The sequence below is a fragment of the Aptenodytes patagonicus genome, chromosome 1, assembly GCF_965638725.1.
Source record: "Aptenodytes patagonicus chromosome 1, bAptPat1.pri.cur, whole genome shotgun sequence".
NCBI classification, from domain to species: Eukaryota; Metazoa; Chordata; class Aves; order Sphenisciformes; family Spheniscidae; genus Aptenodytes; species Aptenodytes patagonicus.
In genome coordinates this window covers 68,114,809-68,132,202 of record NC_134949.1, presented here as the reverse complement: position 1 = coordinate 68,132,202, position 17,394 = coordinate 68,114,809, and the positions used below count along the sequence as shown (strand labels likewise).

The 17,394-nt window shown below is 39.9% G+C and overlaps 1 protein-coding gene across 6 annotated transcripts in view; it reads right to left on the bottom strand.

Annotated features, from left to right (window-relative positions):
• CAPRIN2 (caprin family member 2) overlaps positions 1-17,394 on the bottom strand; it is a 37,015-nt gene that overhangs the window by 15,182 nt on the left and 4,439 nt on the right. For 4 of the 6 annotated variants that reach the window (XM_076340691.1, XM_076340685.1, XM_076340706.1 and 1 more), the window contains exons 4-9: positions 14,306-14,392; positions 12,185-12,423; positions 9,060-9,142; positions 6,916-7,080; positions 6,361-6,404; positions 4,121-4,966 (exon numbers count right to left, since the gene is read on the bottom strand). In XM_076340691.1, coding sequence (XP_076196806.1) covers positions 4,121-4,966; positions 6,361-6,404; positions 6,916-7,080; positions 9,060-9,142; positions 12,185-12,423; positions 14,306-14,392 — 1,464 coding nt within the window. Of the gene's footprint in view, positions 1-2,740; positions 2,861-4,120; positions 4,967-6,360; positions 6,405-6,915; positions 7,081-9,059; positions 9,143-12,184; positions 12,424-14,305; positions 14,393-17,394 lie in introns of all 6 variants that reach the window. The other 2 variants (XM_076340727.1, XM_076340715.1) reach the window with 2 other exon arrangements.

The window sequence follows — 17,394 nt, the reverse complement described above, 5'->3', positions numbered from 1 at the left end:
AGTATGTGTACTAAGTCATTAGAAGACTATAGGCCAGAAGGGTATATGTGTCACAACATTTAATTGTCACACTAAATTCAAAACAAATTGATGAAGTGCTCTTTGTCCAGTTTTAGGACAACAAGACCAAATACTCTTTTATCTCCTCTTCAACAGTTATCTGAAACTAATCACTAGCACTTGCAGAAATTCCAATAGCATGCACAGGGAAGAAGCTTGCAGGGTTTAGTGAGCTTCACAATGTACATAATCCATGTACATGCAGCACATCATTAACTCTGGAGGACTCAATTTCTAATACCTATGTGGCCCACACAACTGCTACTTGTTGAGCTGTGAGAAGTTTTACTTTATTCTAGAGCTAGAAGGGTGCACCTTTGTACTACTCTATCTTAATTAGAATTTCTGATGCACAAGCACTACCTTTAACTACTGACTATGCAAGTTTATATTGCTGTAGTTTCCAATAACGAAGAGAAACTAAAGCTATTAAGGATCTAAGCGCAGGACAAGAAATACAGTTGAATAAAGTTAAATCTCAGCAAGTTATAGATTAAGTTACTAGGAATCTGAATCTTCCTGTCCATCACTTTATTAGCCCTCACTTACAAGTAGACTTAATCTTAAAACACTTGCTGTCATGGTGAATTCATTATGGGTCAAACTGATTAATGCTTCTATTACCCTCTTCCTCCTCACTACAGTTTACTGAGGCACAAGTATACTACCAAACCAGTTCTGTATGTTCACAAATGGATAACAGCTTTCCACCTTTAAGTCACCTAACCAGGTCAAGTCTGGCAGTGTCTGAAGCTATTAAGATTGTCCACTAGCTATGCAAGTTAGACTTGTACATTAAACACAAACAAGTAAAGACAGCCTCAAGAGCATGGAAGCAGAAGAGACTGCAGTGTTTCACTTGTGGTTACAAAGATCATACAATCTTCTGTATGCTTTTACAATTTGTTAGTCTTGATCTCCTTCCTCAGCTCATACTCTGTGCATTATGCTGGTAGCATTCTTCAACTAGAAGAGCAAGCATACAGGGTTACAGATACATTAGGGCTTTAAGCCAGGATTGAAACATTGAGACTCTCCATTCTGTAGAAGTTATTTTCTGGTTCCTGCATACATTAACATACACCAGCCAGAAGTAGCTATAGCAATGTTACTTCATATTGATTTGCTGTTTTGCTGGTACTTAGGTGTTCCAAACTAAAATATTCAAGTGCAATACAGAGCATACATGAAACAGCATCAGAAAGTTAAAGTATTAAAGGTCTTATGCCTTTATAAAAGAGATGCTTTGAAAAAGAGCAGGTACTTGACATCCTTAAGATAGTTTTAAATCAAGTTTTCTTTCTAGCCTACAGTTAGATGCTGTTTCTGGAAGTCATTACAAGCTGGTAGCAGATTCTGAGTTTAGTAACCTGTTAGGCCAGCTCACACCAAACTTATGCAGGCTGAGATCACTTAACACTAGTGGTTCAAGCAACATTCAGGTTAGTTTTACACAGCACTGATAAGTTTAGGGTCTAACTTGTTATAATAATGTTTCTGAAACCAACTTCAACACTACTTACACATTTGCAAAAACTGTTTCAACATACATCCAGAGAACTGACTAAAAATGGAGTTGAAAAACCTAGAATTTGTTTTAGGACCTGTTAAACCATTGCAAGTAAACCAATGTAGAGGCACACCGACCACTTTGGAATTTTACTAGTCAAAGTGCCAAAATAATAGTTACTCCTGTTAAAGTTTGATTTTTTTTTTTAGAGACTGAAGGTCTACTTATAACACTAACATACATTTCAACCACCTCATACTAGCAAAACTCCATCCTATGATACAGGACCTGTGGAGTACTAAATGAGCTGGAATGGTGATATCTAAGCTGTAATCACAACAGCTGTGCCATGTAGATATACAATTAACATTTGCTTTCTACTCAGAACAACATTCACAGCAGGTATGAATTAAATGGCACTGGATGACAGCAAAAGCCAAACTGTTTTGCTTTCAAATAGCAGGCCACAAATTCAGCTCTAACCAAGTTTGCTGGTCCACAGGATGCACAAACACTTAAATAGAGTAACAGTTTTAACAGGCTTGCACATCAGGTCACTCTGCTGCCTTAGGCCCAACTTCTTAGGTATTGCACCTTATAGTACATTAAGTTAAATAAGCATATTTTAAGATCTTGAAACTGAGCAGTTTATTAAAAGATATCTCGGAGCTCTAACAGTTATTTCAGGGAGTAAAGAAAGGTTAATTTCAGCTCCAGAAAGCAGCAGTGACATAGGCCTTTTATCTACCATGCCTAGATCCCTGCACAAGGTCATTTATAGGTTCTCCATGGGAGTGAAATGGATCCAGCTATAGCACTGCATTGCCTCTTCTTTCTTCATATAAGCAAAGGCAAGACAAGTTTCATTATCCAAAAAGTTTAAAATATTATTTTAATTGTTCTTTATATGCACCTCAAATCAAATGAAGACATTTATTTTTTAAAAAGTTATGGAAACTAGCTAGGTTGACAGTACACTATTTTTTACTCATTCAATATACTTTTGATATTAGGGTTTGTCAATAGCTACTAAGCAAAAATATAGACTATAGTGAAACACCAGCTGGCTATGTAAATCAAAGTTTGAATAAAAATATGCTTTGTTTACTTAATTCAGTAATCCAGCTTTAAGCAACATTCAATTTAGCTTAATTTGGCTGACTTGCACACCTGCACATTACTCTGAAGATTCCTAGACAGTTTGCAAGTTCCTCCAACTGACTGGAGACCCTCCTTTTTCCTTACTGCATCAGAGTTTTGTCCACCACTTAAGCCATCCATCTTTCCATCCTATACAAAAAATAAGAGCCCCATCTCATTAGGAAGCATCTTGCATTTAAACTTTAAGTTAATCTAACACCAGAAATTCCAAGGCATCTTAAAGTGCTTGAGACTATTCCCATATATGATAGTTTCAGTTACAGTAATACTATGCATAGCTGAGTGCACAACACCTACTTGTGCTCAGAGCTACTTAGCGTGAGGCAACCAGGTTTTGTACCTGTACCACCACCACCAGTGGACACAAGATTCTACCCAGCTTGAGTGTAAAGATGAGTCAAGTTGAAACACCTTAATCCCATTTTGTTACCCAGTGCTGCATGTTACCTACTCTTTTAATTTCATGTTCAAACTTCTGTTTGCGCTCCCGCCTCTAGGCACAAAAATTTTTCTGTTATGCCAAGTTTACTGACAAGATTTAAGCTTAATCATTTGCTATGAATAATATGGAATGAATTGACTTCTGCTTTCTTGCAGAAACAAGGTAGTAGTGCTAACAAGATTGTGTACAAGAAGATTGCTCAATTCCCCATATTTTCTTCCTGAAGTCTAACTCTAAATTAAAATACTGCTCTTAATGACATAACTGAACTCTGCTTTGCCTACCATCTTACCTAGTTTCACAGTATCAGAATCATTACTACCCAAGCATAGGTGAGAAAGAAGGTAATGTAACCAGAGGCTAGCAGCCTGCTCAGGTGTAAGCCCTGCAATAACTTTTATTTTACATTTCTAAAACAAACTATGCTATTGTTAGACTCTCCAGGACAGCAGTATGGCTTATGCATTCATCTGGAAATACATATTTAAGCCCCTGTACAGTTGGTATTGCTTGATCTAGATGTCAGATCTCTCCTGAATCAGCAGCTATTTTAATCAAAAGCCTAAAAAATGACTGAAGTGCTATTTGCATGCAGCCACAGACAAAGTATTTGATCCCTGGATGAGTCATACCTGCTTTGTACTGGTAACAGTGGACAGAGCCAATAGCTGGGGATGAACTAAGTTAATTCTTCTGTCTTACACATAAAGCAGTGATTCAAGGCTCAAACACAGCAATACTGTGTTGATGTAAAGCAAAGCAGAGCATCTTGCTATTCATATATAAAGTTTAATTGCCAGAATTATTTCCCCCAAGAAAGAATGAAATAGGAATCTAAATACAGGCCTACAAAGTGCACCTTATAAAGCCTCTGCTAATAGGTAGCTTTAGTCCAATACACTAGTGTGAAAAGCTTATGACAGGTAATACTACATATGCCAACTCACTTCTTTGGGTTCCATATCAAACTTCTTTGGCCCCATCTGCTCCTTTGGCCCAACACTTGCAGCTCCCCAGGACTTCGGAGGGTTCTGTAACTGCTGTGACGACACTTGCTGCTGCCTGTCAGCTTTCTCCCAAGCCTCTCGAGTCTCCTGCTTCTTTTGTTCTGGCTCCTCCCTAACATGTGCAGCCCAAGCCTTCACAGGCTCTTGCTTCTTTTGCTCTGGCTCTTCCCTAACAGGCATTTCCCATGATTTCACAGGCTCTGGCTTCTTTTGTTCTGGTTGCTCCCTAGTTTGGGTTACCCAAGGTTTTGGAGATTCCTGCTTTTGCTCTGGTTCTTCCTTAACTTTTGTTACCCAAGGTTTTGGGCACTCCTGCTTTTTCTGGTCCTGCTCTTCCCTAACTTTTGCTACCCATGGCTTAGGTGATTCCTGTTTCTTCTGGTCCTGCTCTTCCCTAACCTTTGCTACCCAAGGTTTGGGGGACTCCTGCTCTTCTCGGACACGTGCTACCCAGGCCTTTGGAGCTTCTTGCTTCTTCTGTTCTTCCTCTTCAACACGGGTCTCCCAGGGCTTTGTAGACTCACGCTTCTGTTCCTCTTCTTTAGCATGAACTTCCCAAGGCTTTGGAGAATCTGGTCTTTTTGGTTCTTGCTGCCTAACACGAGCTTCCCAAGGCTTTAAGGTCTCTTGTTTCTGCTTCTGTTCATGCTCTTCAATATCAACAAGCATTTCCCAGGACTTTGGAGGTTCTTGCTTTCTAGCACACTCAGCTTCCCAAGATTTGGGCTCTTCTGGCTTCTTCTTGACAGAGTATTCTGCTTCAGGCAAATAACGCCTGTTGAGAAACTATATAGACCAGAGAAACTTAATGGCTCCCAAGAAAACATTTCGCTACTACAGTTCAGGTCAGTTAAGTTAGGTCACCCAGCTAACGAAAATTTCTGACTAAAAGCAGAGCCTAGACAGTTTAAGCACTAGCCATAGAAACTATGTGGACAGCCATGGCTTTATCCTACAACACTGCAGACTAGCTTTGCTTGGCATGCCACAGAGAAGCATGAAACAGTCCTGAACAGCACAAGCAAAACATACTTGAGCTGAATGAATCTATTACCCTTACCCTCAATGCTAACTGATGTTCCTAGGCAGTGACAATATCAAGTTCAGCTGTGATTTTTATAAAGTTAGCTCTCCTCCTAAGCATCTAAAATGCTGTGGGGTACTATATTAGTAGATATTCTGCCAAGTGTAGCAGCACCATCTCCCCCAAATCTTTGACCCTTTGGAATTCCAATAACCAAGTATAACCATGATTCTTAATGGAGTTTAAATACTAAAAAGTCAGATTCTCAGATTTAGTACCACTGGGCTTCAACTCCAGGCTGTGTTTACTGTCAATAAGTCTGAGAGTTCAATGAAGATGCCCTAAAGTTTTCCTGAGTTACTACTTTGTCATAAACAGGAAGTAAATATACTAAGCAAAAAAATGTACAAGGCTGAGATTTTTTTTCCTGACAAGTCACCAAAAAAAGCTTTAGAGTCAGGTAACAGTGTTACCAGTAGGTTACAAAAACTTGTTCTAGAGTACACCCTCTAGTGGGATACCTGGGAAATAGGGATTCAGCGTTTAAAGAACCAGTATTTCCAATTACAAAAGGACACCCCTCCCCACATTTTGAACGAAGTCTAATGGTTTTTATGCTATTGCTAGTTGAAGCTTGAGTACTTAACTCAGGAGTCTTAAGTGCTGTTGAAACAGGTCTACACACCCCCATGCACACAAGTCTGTCTTGGGATCCCTACTTTTCTGACAAATCAGAGCAAGACCTACATCATTCTCAACCCCACCAATATCAAGTCTACTGCAATAAGCTTAGCTTTCAGAGACAGCTTTAGTAGATGTGTATTTTCTCTATCCCGTAGTACACAAGATCAGTGTTTCTCCACTCTAAAGGCTGATGCTTTGGTTTGTTCAGGAAAGTGCCAGAGTTACTACTTTATAAAGTACTATACTGCTTCATGGAAACCCACCCCATTTATCCCAAAATACCCCAGAGAAGCCGTGAATTTGGGGTTAGAAATAGAAATGCAGCCAAGTCTTTAATGCTTCCTACATAAAGCAACACCTAAGTTGCTGTTCAGGCTCCCTTTTTAAGTTTAAAAAAGGGCTGCAGAAGTGCATTTATGTTTCTGATAAATTACAATACTAAAGGAAAGCAGTTAGCAGTGGAGCATCTTACCTCCTGTGGCTGTATTTCAGACTTCATAAGCTCCATAATGGATTCTAGAGAAAGGATGTTAATTTGTTTCAACTGATCAAACAGAAAGGCAGACCAAACAGTAGCAAGTCTTTAATTCTTTTTAAATAGTAGTGGCAATTGCTAAACCAGATATTCTGAAAGCTCAGCTTGTCCTTCAACATGTGATTTTTAGACAAGCTTTTACTTTCTGTTTCAGTTTTACATTTACAGAAGTTTGGAGTTAAGCAAGAAACATTTTGTAGTACCTACAATTTGGTTATTGTAATATGTAACATCCCCTACACCAGACAATTCTCGCATCTTCAACACAGAGGCTTGCTCAGAAGGCAAAACATCCTATTACTATGAATTAGATTTTTTTCTACAATATTAGCCAGAATAGGGCTGCAAGCCTTGCAGGTTCCATTTCAGTTACTACATTGCAAGTAAGCTACAGCACAGGATTAGATTTAGCATCAGGCTATGCAAAGTCAATGTTCAGTTCAAGCTTATCCCAACATTATACTACAGAAATTGAACCCTGTAATATTCCACCTGGTTCTTTGACAGACTCTCCTTTTGACATCTGTCTTGTTCTCTCAGATTTTCTATTTACTTCTTCTTCCAATTCTTTTACTGGCATGGTGGTGCGAGGAGTTGGAATACTTTCAAAGTAGCCAGAGTCTAGAAGTTTGGATAACAGGTCCTTCATGTGTTTATCTGAAGAGTAAAAATCCATGAAATTAAGATATGAAAATTTGAAATTAAGGAGTATTCAGATTACAGATCAAGACTCCTTACTTCCTCCCTTTATATAAATTGCAACTTCTCCAAGTTCACACATCTTAACTGAATTACAGCAATAAAATGTTTTGGTACAGTATTTGTTAAACTGCTTTATACTTTACAGCTGAAAACATCTTTGCAATCCAGAGGTATTGGATTGCAGCTTGTGTTTAAATGCACACAAGGTAAACACTCAGCCACCTGGTCTCCCATATGCTTAGAAAGGGATTTGTTTACCATTATAAACTAGCCAGCATTGATACTAAAAGCACATTGTGCAGACTGTAGCATAGGTAAAGCTAAACAAACTCACTATGGAACTGCCCTACAATACCCTCTTCCCAGTGTAAGATGGTAAGTTTCAGAAGGAAAAGTTAAGAACTGCAAAAACAAGCAGGGGGAAGAAAGCAAGAAATTGTTCCAGACTGAACTTAATCCGCTGAAGTTTTGGAAAAAGTCAAAGGTGACATGGTCAAAGAAAAACTTAACTGTGTACTCTTTCTGATGAGCACTGTCCAGTTCCCTTTATGCAAAAAAGACAGCAGCTTAGAGTAGAGAGTAAGACCTCAGAAGTAGCAGTGACACTAGAAGTTGTTTCAGAAGAGCTAGAGACAGGGCAGCCTTGAGAACAGGAAGAACATTCAGTGAAAGATCACTCCTACCAGCAACAACCATATAAACAAGAATAGTAGCTAGAATTTAATATGGATATAAAAAAATGCCTTCCAAGGCAATGAATGCTAATAAGTCGTAACAGCTTTATCTGAAGTTCAGCTTGCACACAAAAGGATGGAAGACTGACACTAAAGGAATAGAGATACTGACAAAATAGTCACAAAAATTTAGATGATAGTCAAAAAGCTACAAAAATTCAGAGTCTGAGATAACTAGGCAACCATCAGTTCTTATCAACAGATACAAGGCTAAAGTTACCAGCTTGTAGCTCTACAAGGCCAGCTTGCACTTTCTTCAGAACTATATGAAAACAGTTAACACTTAGTTGTCAGTTCAACAATCTGTATGCAGAAATTAGATAGGGTACATTAGTGCTCTCATCTAACAGTTTCAACAACATTGTTGTCAATGACAAATACAAGATTACTGCCACACAGCCATTACAAGACTGGAGTAAATGGGACAAGCAAGGTCTGTTTGCAATAGGAAAGACACTACAACTCAAGCAAGGACAGTTTCCTCACAAGCAAGTTCTAAATAGGAACATAGAAAGTGTATGTTAGCTTACAACTAGGGTTTCTGAAACTTAAAAGCCACAGATGGAAGAAAATACGTAGAGTCACACAGATTTTGGTGTACTTGAAAAATGAGGACAAAGCAAGACTGCACTGTGCATGATTAGAGATCACAGCAAGTTCCATTAATGACTATCCTTCCTCAGTGTGGTATCCTGCACTGTAGTCAGACAATGGGTACAAGCCTGGAATTCCTACAAGAGGAGAGAATCTTCAATCCCTTGGGACCTTCAGCCTGGGGCCACTGAAGCTTTGTAATACACATCAGTATACTCAACTAAGCATTTCATGGCTGGGAACAGTGTTCCAATCTTAACCCATTTGCACATAACTATCCAAAAAGCTTCCCACTGCTGGTTCCGTAAGGTATTCATGCATCACCTTTGGAATTTTTACCATCATTATTCCTCAAAAAGGTACTAGTACATTGGTAGAAGAACATGCTTGCTTTTTCCAGGGAAAGGTTTACTGGATTGTTTTGATCCATACTTAAAAAACAGAACTTAGAACAAACAGCAGTTCATCCTTGGATAACTACATTAACACACAGCACTTGAAAGTGCTTAATTTAGTAGCCTTCCATGTATATTTATTTGTTTTAAGATGTTTAAATAGCACACAAATTTCAGATCTCTAAGTTATTTCTCTAGCTGAGACACTCACATGTTGTTCCAACCACAGGTTTCTCACTTCCTTCTAGGAGGTCCCAGAAGTAGAGAGATGATTGTTCCATCTGGTCTTCCACACTAAAACAAATGACAGTTTTACCAGGTAGAATCACAGCCAAGATCAAGTCTTGTAGTATACCAATACCCCTCATTTTAAGACACTGACTAATGTTTAGCCTTCCAAATTAAGCCTGTATACATAGAGTGAATCCTAAGCCCATTATCCACTACTGATTCATCTGTATCTGTTTGTACATGATTTAATCTAGCAAATGTAAGTTCTTTTGTTGGTAATTAAGACAGATTAAAGAGCCTAGCACTACCCACACAACCATATGGCTGGACTTCATTCCAAGCCAGGATTCCCAGAAAGGGAAACAATTGCTGTTAATCAGCTGATCACCTTGTTTATTGGATGCACATGTGCAGGGGCAACCATCAACAGCTCCTGCCACTCTGCTAGTTATCAGGAAACTTTGACATAGGTCCATGCTCCACCCCACCCACTCCAGACAACAGATTTTGAAGTCCACCATGATGAAATTTAGTATCCCAAAAGAAAGGATTATGCTTCTTGTGGAAGCATAATATGAGAATTATAAGCTAGAAATAAAGTTATTTCACTGGAATGAGAGACTCTTATTGTGTGGCTTTTTATGAGCAGCTGTTCTTTAGAAGATAACTTAAGAGCAAAGATTAGGCAAGTTTAGCATATGACAAGTCATTAGAAGTTTTAGGAACTTAAGTCATGTCTGAATATGGAAATACTTACTCTTATCATCCATAAAGTGTTTCAACTTACCACCTAATAGCTACTTTTTCCATATTTAAACACAATTCTTACTACACTATCTTAAAACAGACAGGGTGTCATGCTAAACATAAACCATCATAGTACAAGCATGATGCCAAGTTAGTAGAATCATAGAATCATTGAGGTTGGAAAAGACCTCTAAGATCATCAAGTCCAACCGTCAACCCAACACCACCATGCCCACTAAACCATGTCCCTAAGCGCCTCATCTACTCGTCTTTTAAATACCTCCAGGGATGGGGACTCAACCACTTCCCTGGGCAGCCTGTTCCAATGTTTCACCACTCTTTCAGTAAAGACATTTTTCCTCACATCCAATCTAAACCTCCTCTGCCGCAACTTGAGGCCATTTCCTCTTGTCCTATCACTTGTTACTTGGGAGAAGAGACCGACACCCACCTTGCTACAACCTCCTTTCAGGTAGTTGTGGAGAGCGATGAGGTCTCCCCTCAGCCTCCTTTTCTCCAGGCTGAACAGTCCCAGTTCCCTCAGCCGCTCCTCATAAGACTTGTTCTCCAGACCCCTCACCAGCCTCGTTGCCCTTCTCTGCACACACACGCTCCAGCACCTCAATGTCCTTCTTGTAGTGAGGGGCCCAAAACTGAACACAGTATTCAAGGTGCGGCCTCACCAGGGCCGAGTACAGGGGCACGATCACTTCCCTACTCCTGCTGGCCACACTATTTCTGATACAGGCCAGGATGCCATTGGCCTTCTTGGCCGCCTGGGCACACTGCTGGCTCATGTTCAGCCAGCTGTCGACCAACACTCCCAGGTCCTTTTCCAACAGGCAGCTTTCCAGCCACTCTTCCCCAAGCCTGTAGCACTGCATGGGGTTGTTGTGGCCGAAGTGCAGGACCCGGCACTTGGCCTTGTTGAACCTCATACAATTGGTCTGGGCCCATCGATCCAGCCTGGCCAGGTCCCTCTGCAGAGCCTTCCTACCCTCGAGCAGATCAACACTCCCACCCAACTTGGTGTCGTCTGCAAACTTACTGAGGGTGCACTCGATCCCCTCATCCAGATCATCGATAAAGATATTAAACAAGACCGGCCCCAGTACTGAGCCCTGGGGAACACCGCTCGTGACCGGCCGCCAACTGGATTTGACTCCATTCACCACAACTCTCTGGGCCCAGCCGTCCAGCCAGTTTTTGACCCAGCGCAGAGTACACCTGTCTAAGCCATGAGCCACCAGCTTCTCTAAGAGAATGCTGTGGGAGACGGTGTCAAAGGCCTTACTGAAGTCCAGGTAGACCACATCCACAGCCTTTCCCTCATCCACTAGGCGGGTCACCTGGTCATAGAAGGAGATTAGGTTGGTCAGGCAGGACCTGCCTTTCATGAATCCGTGCTGGCTGGGCCTGATCCCCTGGTTGTCCCGCTCATGCCTTGTGAGCGCCCTCAAGATGAACCGCTCCATAATCTTCCCCAGCACCGAGGTCAGGCTGACAGGCCTGTAGTTCCCCAGATCCTCCTTCCGGCCCTTCTTGTAGATGGGTGTCACATTGGCAAGCCTCCAGTCATCCGGGACCTCCCCCATCAACCAGGACCGCTGATAAATGATGGAAAGCAGCTTGGCGAGCACCTCCGCCAGCTCCCTCAGTACTCTCGGGTGGATCCCATCCAGCCCCATAGACTTGTGAGCGTCCAGGTGGCATAGCAGGTCATTGACTGCTTCCTCTTGGATTATGGGGGGTTTATCCTGCTCGCCATCCCTGTCTTCCAGCTCAGGGGGCCGAGTACCCTGAGTACTTACATACATTACATCTGTTGACAACTTGTTACCTTAAAATGTATGATGTTTAGCACAGAGGTATAAAAACCTTCAGTCAAATTTTTAAAAATACTTTGAAGCCAATAGCAAGAGAGCCTCAGGACTACACCTTACATCCCTTTGGAATAAAGAAGCACATCTGGATCATCATGTGAATGGAATACAGAACAGTTCTCCTGTGTTTACCACACTTCTTTCATGAACAGTGAGATCTCAGGGAAGCAGCATACCACCAGCCTCCCTGCTTATGATGGTATTGGATTATCTCCCCTCAACCCCACAGGAAGACATAAGATGGCAGGGCTTGTGTGTAACTTGCACAACTGAGGCTGTAATTACTGCAGCTTTCCTTTAATAGTCAGGGTGGGTTAAATCTGCTACATTCCTAGTCTCAGACTAAAGCAAGCGTACTGAATAGAATTTTAATTAGTGTCCCAAAACATAGTATTTCAAGACATGGCAGTGTCAAACAGAGGACATTTACTTTAATGAATGAAGCATACCAATTAGACAAAGATCTTGAACTTACCTCAAGTTCTCATTTCTTTCTGGACATGTCAGTTTTGCAAATCTTATGAGGTAGTCTAGTTCTTTAGAAGGCAAGTATATTGCACCATTCACACCACCTTTGAAATCTTTCTGAACATGCTCTTGAGTGAAGTTCTGCAGCACATACTGGACTTGAAGTATTGTACGTAGTTTTTTCTTCTCTGCTTCAAGCTTCAATAGACTCTCTCTTCGCTGAGCCTTCTTCTGTGCTTTCAGCAGCTATTTCAATACATGAATTCAACAGTTAAACACAGTGGTTCAGTAACAGGATTCTAGGATAACACACATCAAGTTCTAGTACTGATCATCCTACACTGATCAAAGTAATATTAATTTTAGTTAGATAACAAGCTCCTAATTCTCTCTTCAGATACCCAAGATCTTGTAAGCTCCTTCTCTGGAAGAGCTCCCTATTTATCTACTAATTCTCTACATATCTAGCTTTTAGTCAAACTGGATACTGGTAGCTTCACTTGTGATACACCTCTATGATATTTAGATCCTGATTATGCCTGCTAGTTGCTTTATTATAACAGCTTTCACAACTGAATATAAGGAATCAATAGAATTTATGCCAATGCACAAATCCAAGCCTAGCTGACCTTTAACATTATCACATGAAGTTAGTGAGGCAGAAGTTGTCTCAAATTTCTCCTAGTGAGACAACTGCCTTTTCACTTTTGAATACTCCAATTTAAATGATACAGCAGAATCCTGCAGTTACTCTTACTTCTGTTGGCAGAAGACTGAAGCACTCATTGAATAAGCAACAACAAAAGTCACAGAACATACACAGCCCTCATGCATTTGAGGAGAAATTTCTTATCATGTACTAATAGATTTTTGCAGCAAAAGCTATCCAAGTAACTGCAGAATTTAAAACACCTCAGTATGGGGTATCTTAAGTTTCTTTGCAAGATCTATGAAAATTTAGTTTTCTAGAACACACTGTAAAGGATATATATGTTGTTGCCAGAATGGCCCCTAACGTTCCAGTAATGGGTATTGGCTGTAGAATCCATACTGGTAGAAGTAGAGCCAAGGAAAAAAAACAACGTGGGTTAGCCTTTAAATATAGCATAAATTCAAGAACAAACATGAACTGGTAGAAGTTAATGCTGGATTACTAAAAACACCTACAGAAAGATACACTGGGTCACAGTCCTTCATTTTTGATATTTTATAGGCAGCTACACAGAGGAAAGCAGTAGAAAGCAATCCAAGTTTTGACATTCAGCACAGTAGTTTATATGTTCAACATACAATGACTGAGGGAACCCAAAGCAGCAACACTGCTGAAAAGGCTCTTAAATCTCTGCTCACATAGTGCTTCGAGATGTACTGCACTAGCTGGAATTACTACACATACCAGAAAAGCCTTTCTACCAAAATTGTTTGGGTCTCAGTCAACACAGGCAAGCCATTTTACCAGTCCTTCAGCATTCTGTAAGTGGCAAAGAAACAATGCCAGAGCAGTGACTAATCATGTTTAGCATCCCCAGCACTGCCTTGGATCAAATCTTTTCATAAGGATAGTATTTGCTTGAGTCAAGAGACCAGTTTCTCCAAAGATAAAACACTTGCTTACATAAAAATAATGTATGTAGTGCTTTAAACCCTGAATAAAGACCTAAATAAAGCACTAAATCTGTGACTTGCCATAATTAGAGGCAACTACAGCAGAAGTGGCAAACTCCACAAGCTTCAGTAAAATTTTACTGAGACCTGTACTTCTCACTGAGACCAAAGCAATTTAACCCCAGCACTTTCCCTCACTGGAAACATCAAAACATTCATCCTAAGTAAACAGGAGGCATCTCAAACATGGCTGACTTCCAATGACTCAGTTTACTTAAGCACAAGTTCTTACAAGGGTACACAGTGAATAACTATATTGTGGAGGTCAGTGGTACACAAAATTGTCAACATTTACTTTGCTCTACTCACTACTCCAGACAGTTTAAGCACATTGTTCCCCCAAGCTCCAAGATAGAAGCCTCCTAGTATTCTGCATATTGGCACATAAGTGTAGCCATTAGAAGAGTAGCACAAACTTTGCAGTTACCTCCTGACAATACAGGGAAGAGCATTTTATACTTACATCTTGGCTAAGTCCTGAAAAAGTCTTCTGAAGTTCCTTGGCAAATTCCAAGTTGTGTACTACTTCATCATATTTCTCTACTGCCTCCTACAAAGGAAGAGATAAAAATGTATTTTTCATGCTTAAGACTACTGGTTGCATCTCAAGCCCCTTGTACTTAACTTCTCATTGAGAACTATCCATTTAGTGTGTGCTTCTCCGAAATTGTATTTTTTTTAAAGATATTATGTCTGTAACTGGTACTTTAAATTCAGTCATAAATATCATTCATCCATGACTGTCTGAGATGCAGTACAAAGCCAGCTCACACCACCACACAGGTATCCTACAAGTTTGTCTGTATTAGACTTTCCAGGCAACATCTTGTGCAATACTTGGTATACTAATGTTGAAACAGGAAAGCCTGGATACTAGTTATTTCATTGTTCCTTTTGTTCCCAGAAGGTCTCAGCAATCAGAGGTAAACAGCTATTTAAAATCACATAATGATATGAAAGCCTGGAAGGAATACAGGAGACAGACAAGTTCAACGCAGATCTTTTACCCTGATGCTTAGCTGAATGCCTTTACAGATAATTTGTACAAACTTCAGAACGAAAACAATACAGAAGCCAAGTCATACTTTCAGAAAAGTCTTTCAAATTTAGTTTCCACAAATAAAGAAGTATTCCTGTCTTCACTAATGACTTTAACCAATATTTTATAGCCAGTCTTCAAAAAGACTACTTAAAGTAGATAATTGCATTTTGATATACCCTATTTTTTACAAGTTCTTCCCCACTAAGGAGTCAGTGCATTTTTATAAGTCTCCTTGACAGCTCTGAAGATAGCAAAATGCTGTAGTTCAGACATGCTGCCCATATCCTCATACCATAAGGCATGCCTGAGAAGTAACAAGTTAAGTTTAATTTCAGTTGTTCACATGTGCTTTACACTCAGTCTGGTTTATGCTCATGACATGATATGATAAGTTTTTCCAGAATGGGCCTGTCAGTCTAATATAAAGCTCTTTCAAAGCAGTGTTAGTGTTAAGTGTTTCACCAGTGCAGTGACAAAAGCTTAATCTACTGTCCCAATAAGATTTGGGGCATGTGCAAATTCCATATGTGTTCCTAAGCAACTGGAAAGCAAGTTACACATCCATTTGTACAATCAGTTTGATTGTTCAGTTACTTGTATTCACTTATTTGTAGTATACTAGACATGCCTAGGCCTAAATGCTACTCATCACAAAGAAGTGCATGAGTTACTGTAAAGCACTCATCCGGTAGTTTAAGTTGTCCTCACACAATTTATCAAGCAACTTTTAAGAACTAATTAGCAAGTTCACTTAGCACTTGGGAGAATGACTTCTAAGACCCTAATGCCCACACATCTGACATTTGAGCGAGACTCACAATTTAACACCAACAACTTACTAGACAGATTGCAGTAATCGTGCTTTTAACCATGCAAATCCCAGAGTAAAACTCCCTACCTGAAAACATCAAGAACAGCTGCCACTGCTCTGATGACAAGCTATAACTCAGCCTGAAGGAAAGCAATAGCTTTCTTTTGTCACACCTGTTACTAACATTCATTAGCAGCACATTGGAGTAACAGTACTGAAGAAAGTCTGCTCAGCTTGCAAAAGAGCACAACATTGCCAGTGAGAGCATTTAACTTGCTGGAAGCTCCTCATTTTTGAAGCAAACATTTCCTAAAGTATGGCTAGCACACACAGTAGCTCTGGCAGGCATGCACCGTAAGTAATTACAGTTTAATCCAAATTGCTTGCAAAACAAGTTCATCACCAGATGTGCACTTCTTCCTCTGTGTGAGAAACAATGAAAAATATAGAAGACATCAAGTTACATTAGAGCTCCACTCTATCATAGGCAGTTAGGTCTCTTTAGACAAGTGTCCAAACTATTAAGCTCTGCTCTAGCTTCGATCACCAGGTCCCAGCATTCATATATACATTGGGAATTTGCATCTGAAAGGTACAAATGCAGTATTTCTCTATCTTAACCACTGAAACAGGGGTCTTGACTAGACTATTTGTTAAATACTGAATTGATACATGCTTCTACAACAGTCATCTGAACAGTTTGACTACCACTGGCCAGTTCACTAGCCAGACTGAATCTAATTCCCCATTTTAGAAGCCTGAGATATCCCAGAAACCAGGATAAAAATACTTATACTTAAAAAGTTAAGCTCAGCTGGGAATACTGAAAGCCAGTAACCAAGTTAGTTGCATATACATTTTCCAAAGTTAGTGCTGCTGGATGCATTTGCAAGAAAAACATCTACAGAATCCTTCACCTCTAGTTCCCCACCTCTTAATTTCACTTTCACCTAACAGCTTTTCACAGTCCAGGGTGTATACCAAAGATAAAGAGTCAAATTCAGAAGTAGCTTTAAAACACATTCAAGACTAATCAAACTTACACAGAATACTGTTCAATAGTCTCAATAGAACTTCAATAGTTCTTCTGTTACTAACAGAAGAAAACAGATTGTGTTTAACACCTATGATCTAAACACAAAAGGCTCTTGCCCACCCAATTCCAGATTGAGTTGAGGAACTAAAAGATCATCCTACTTCAAGCCATCAGATTTAATTCATTTACTTCTGCACTTGAGATGGCAAGAGACTCCATCAGATTTTGTAGTTAAGTGCTGAATAATCATTCACTCCAACAGGTCTACTCTATTTTTAAGTAGCAAGTTATCATTTCCCCTCTTATCCCATTTATGGCTAGTTCCCATTTACAAACGATTCAGAGCAAGGAAATAGTATTTGTGTTCTGATACTGCTGCACTGTGATAAAGCTAACAGACAATGAAGTATTTTTCCAACTGGTTCATCAGCAGGATCAGCACTACCATAGAAGTGTCAGTGCCCTTTATCACACAATTGTTTTTTAATGTGTATGTGAAGTACATTTTAAAAATGTGACTCCTAGATGACTAGAGCAATAAACCCTTTGGATTATGTGACACTGCTACTCAGACATGCTTAAGAAGCAATAGCTTTCATGTTATAGAAACCTGGTTTCAGTTCTAGAATCCATTCTAGTCCAAGACAGAAAAAAGCCAGAACC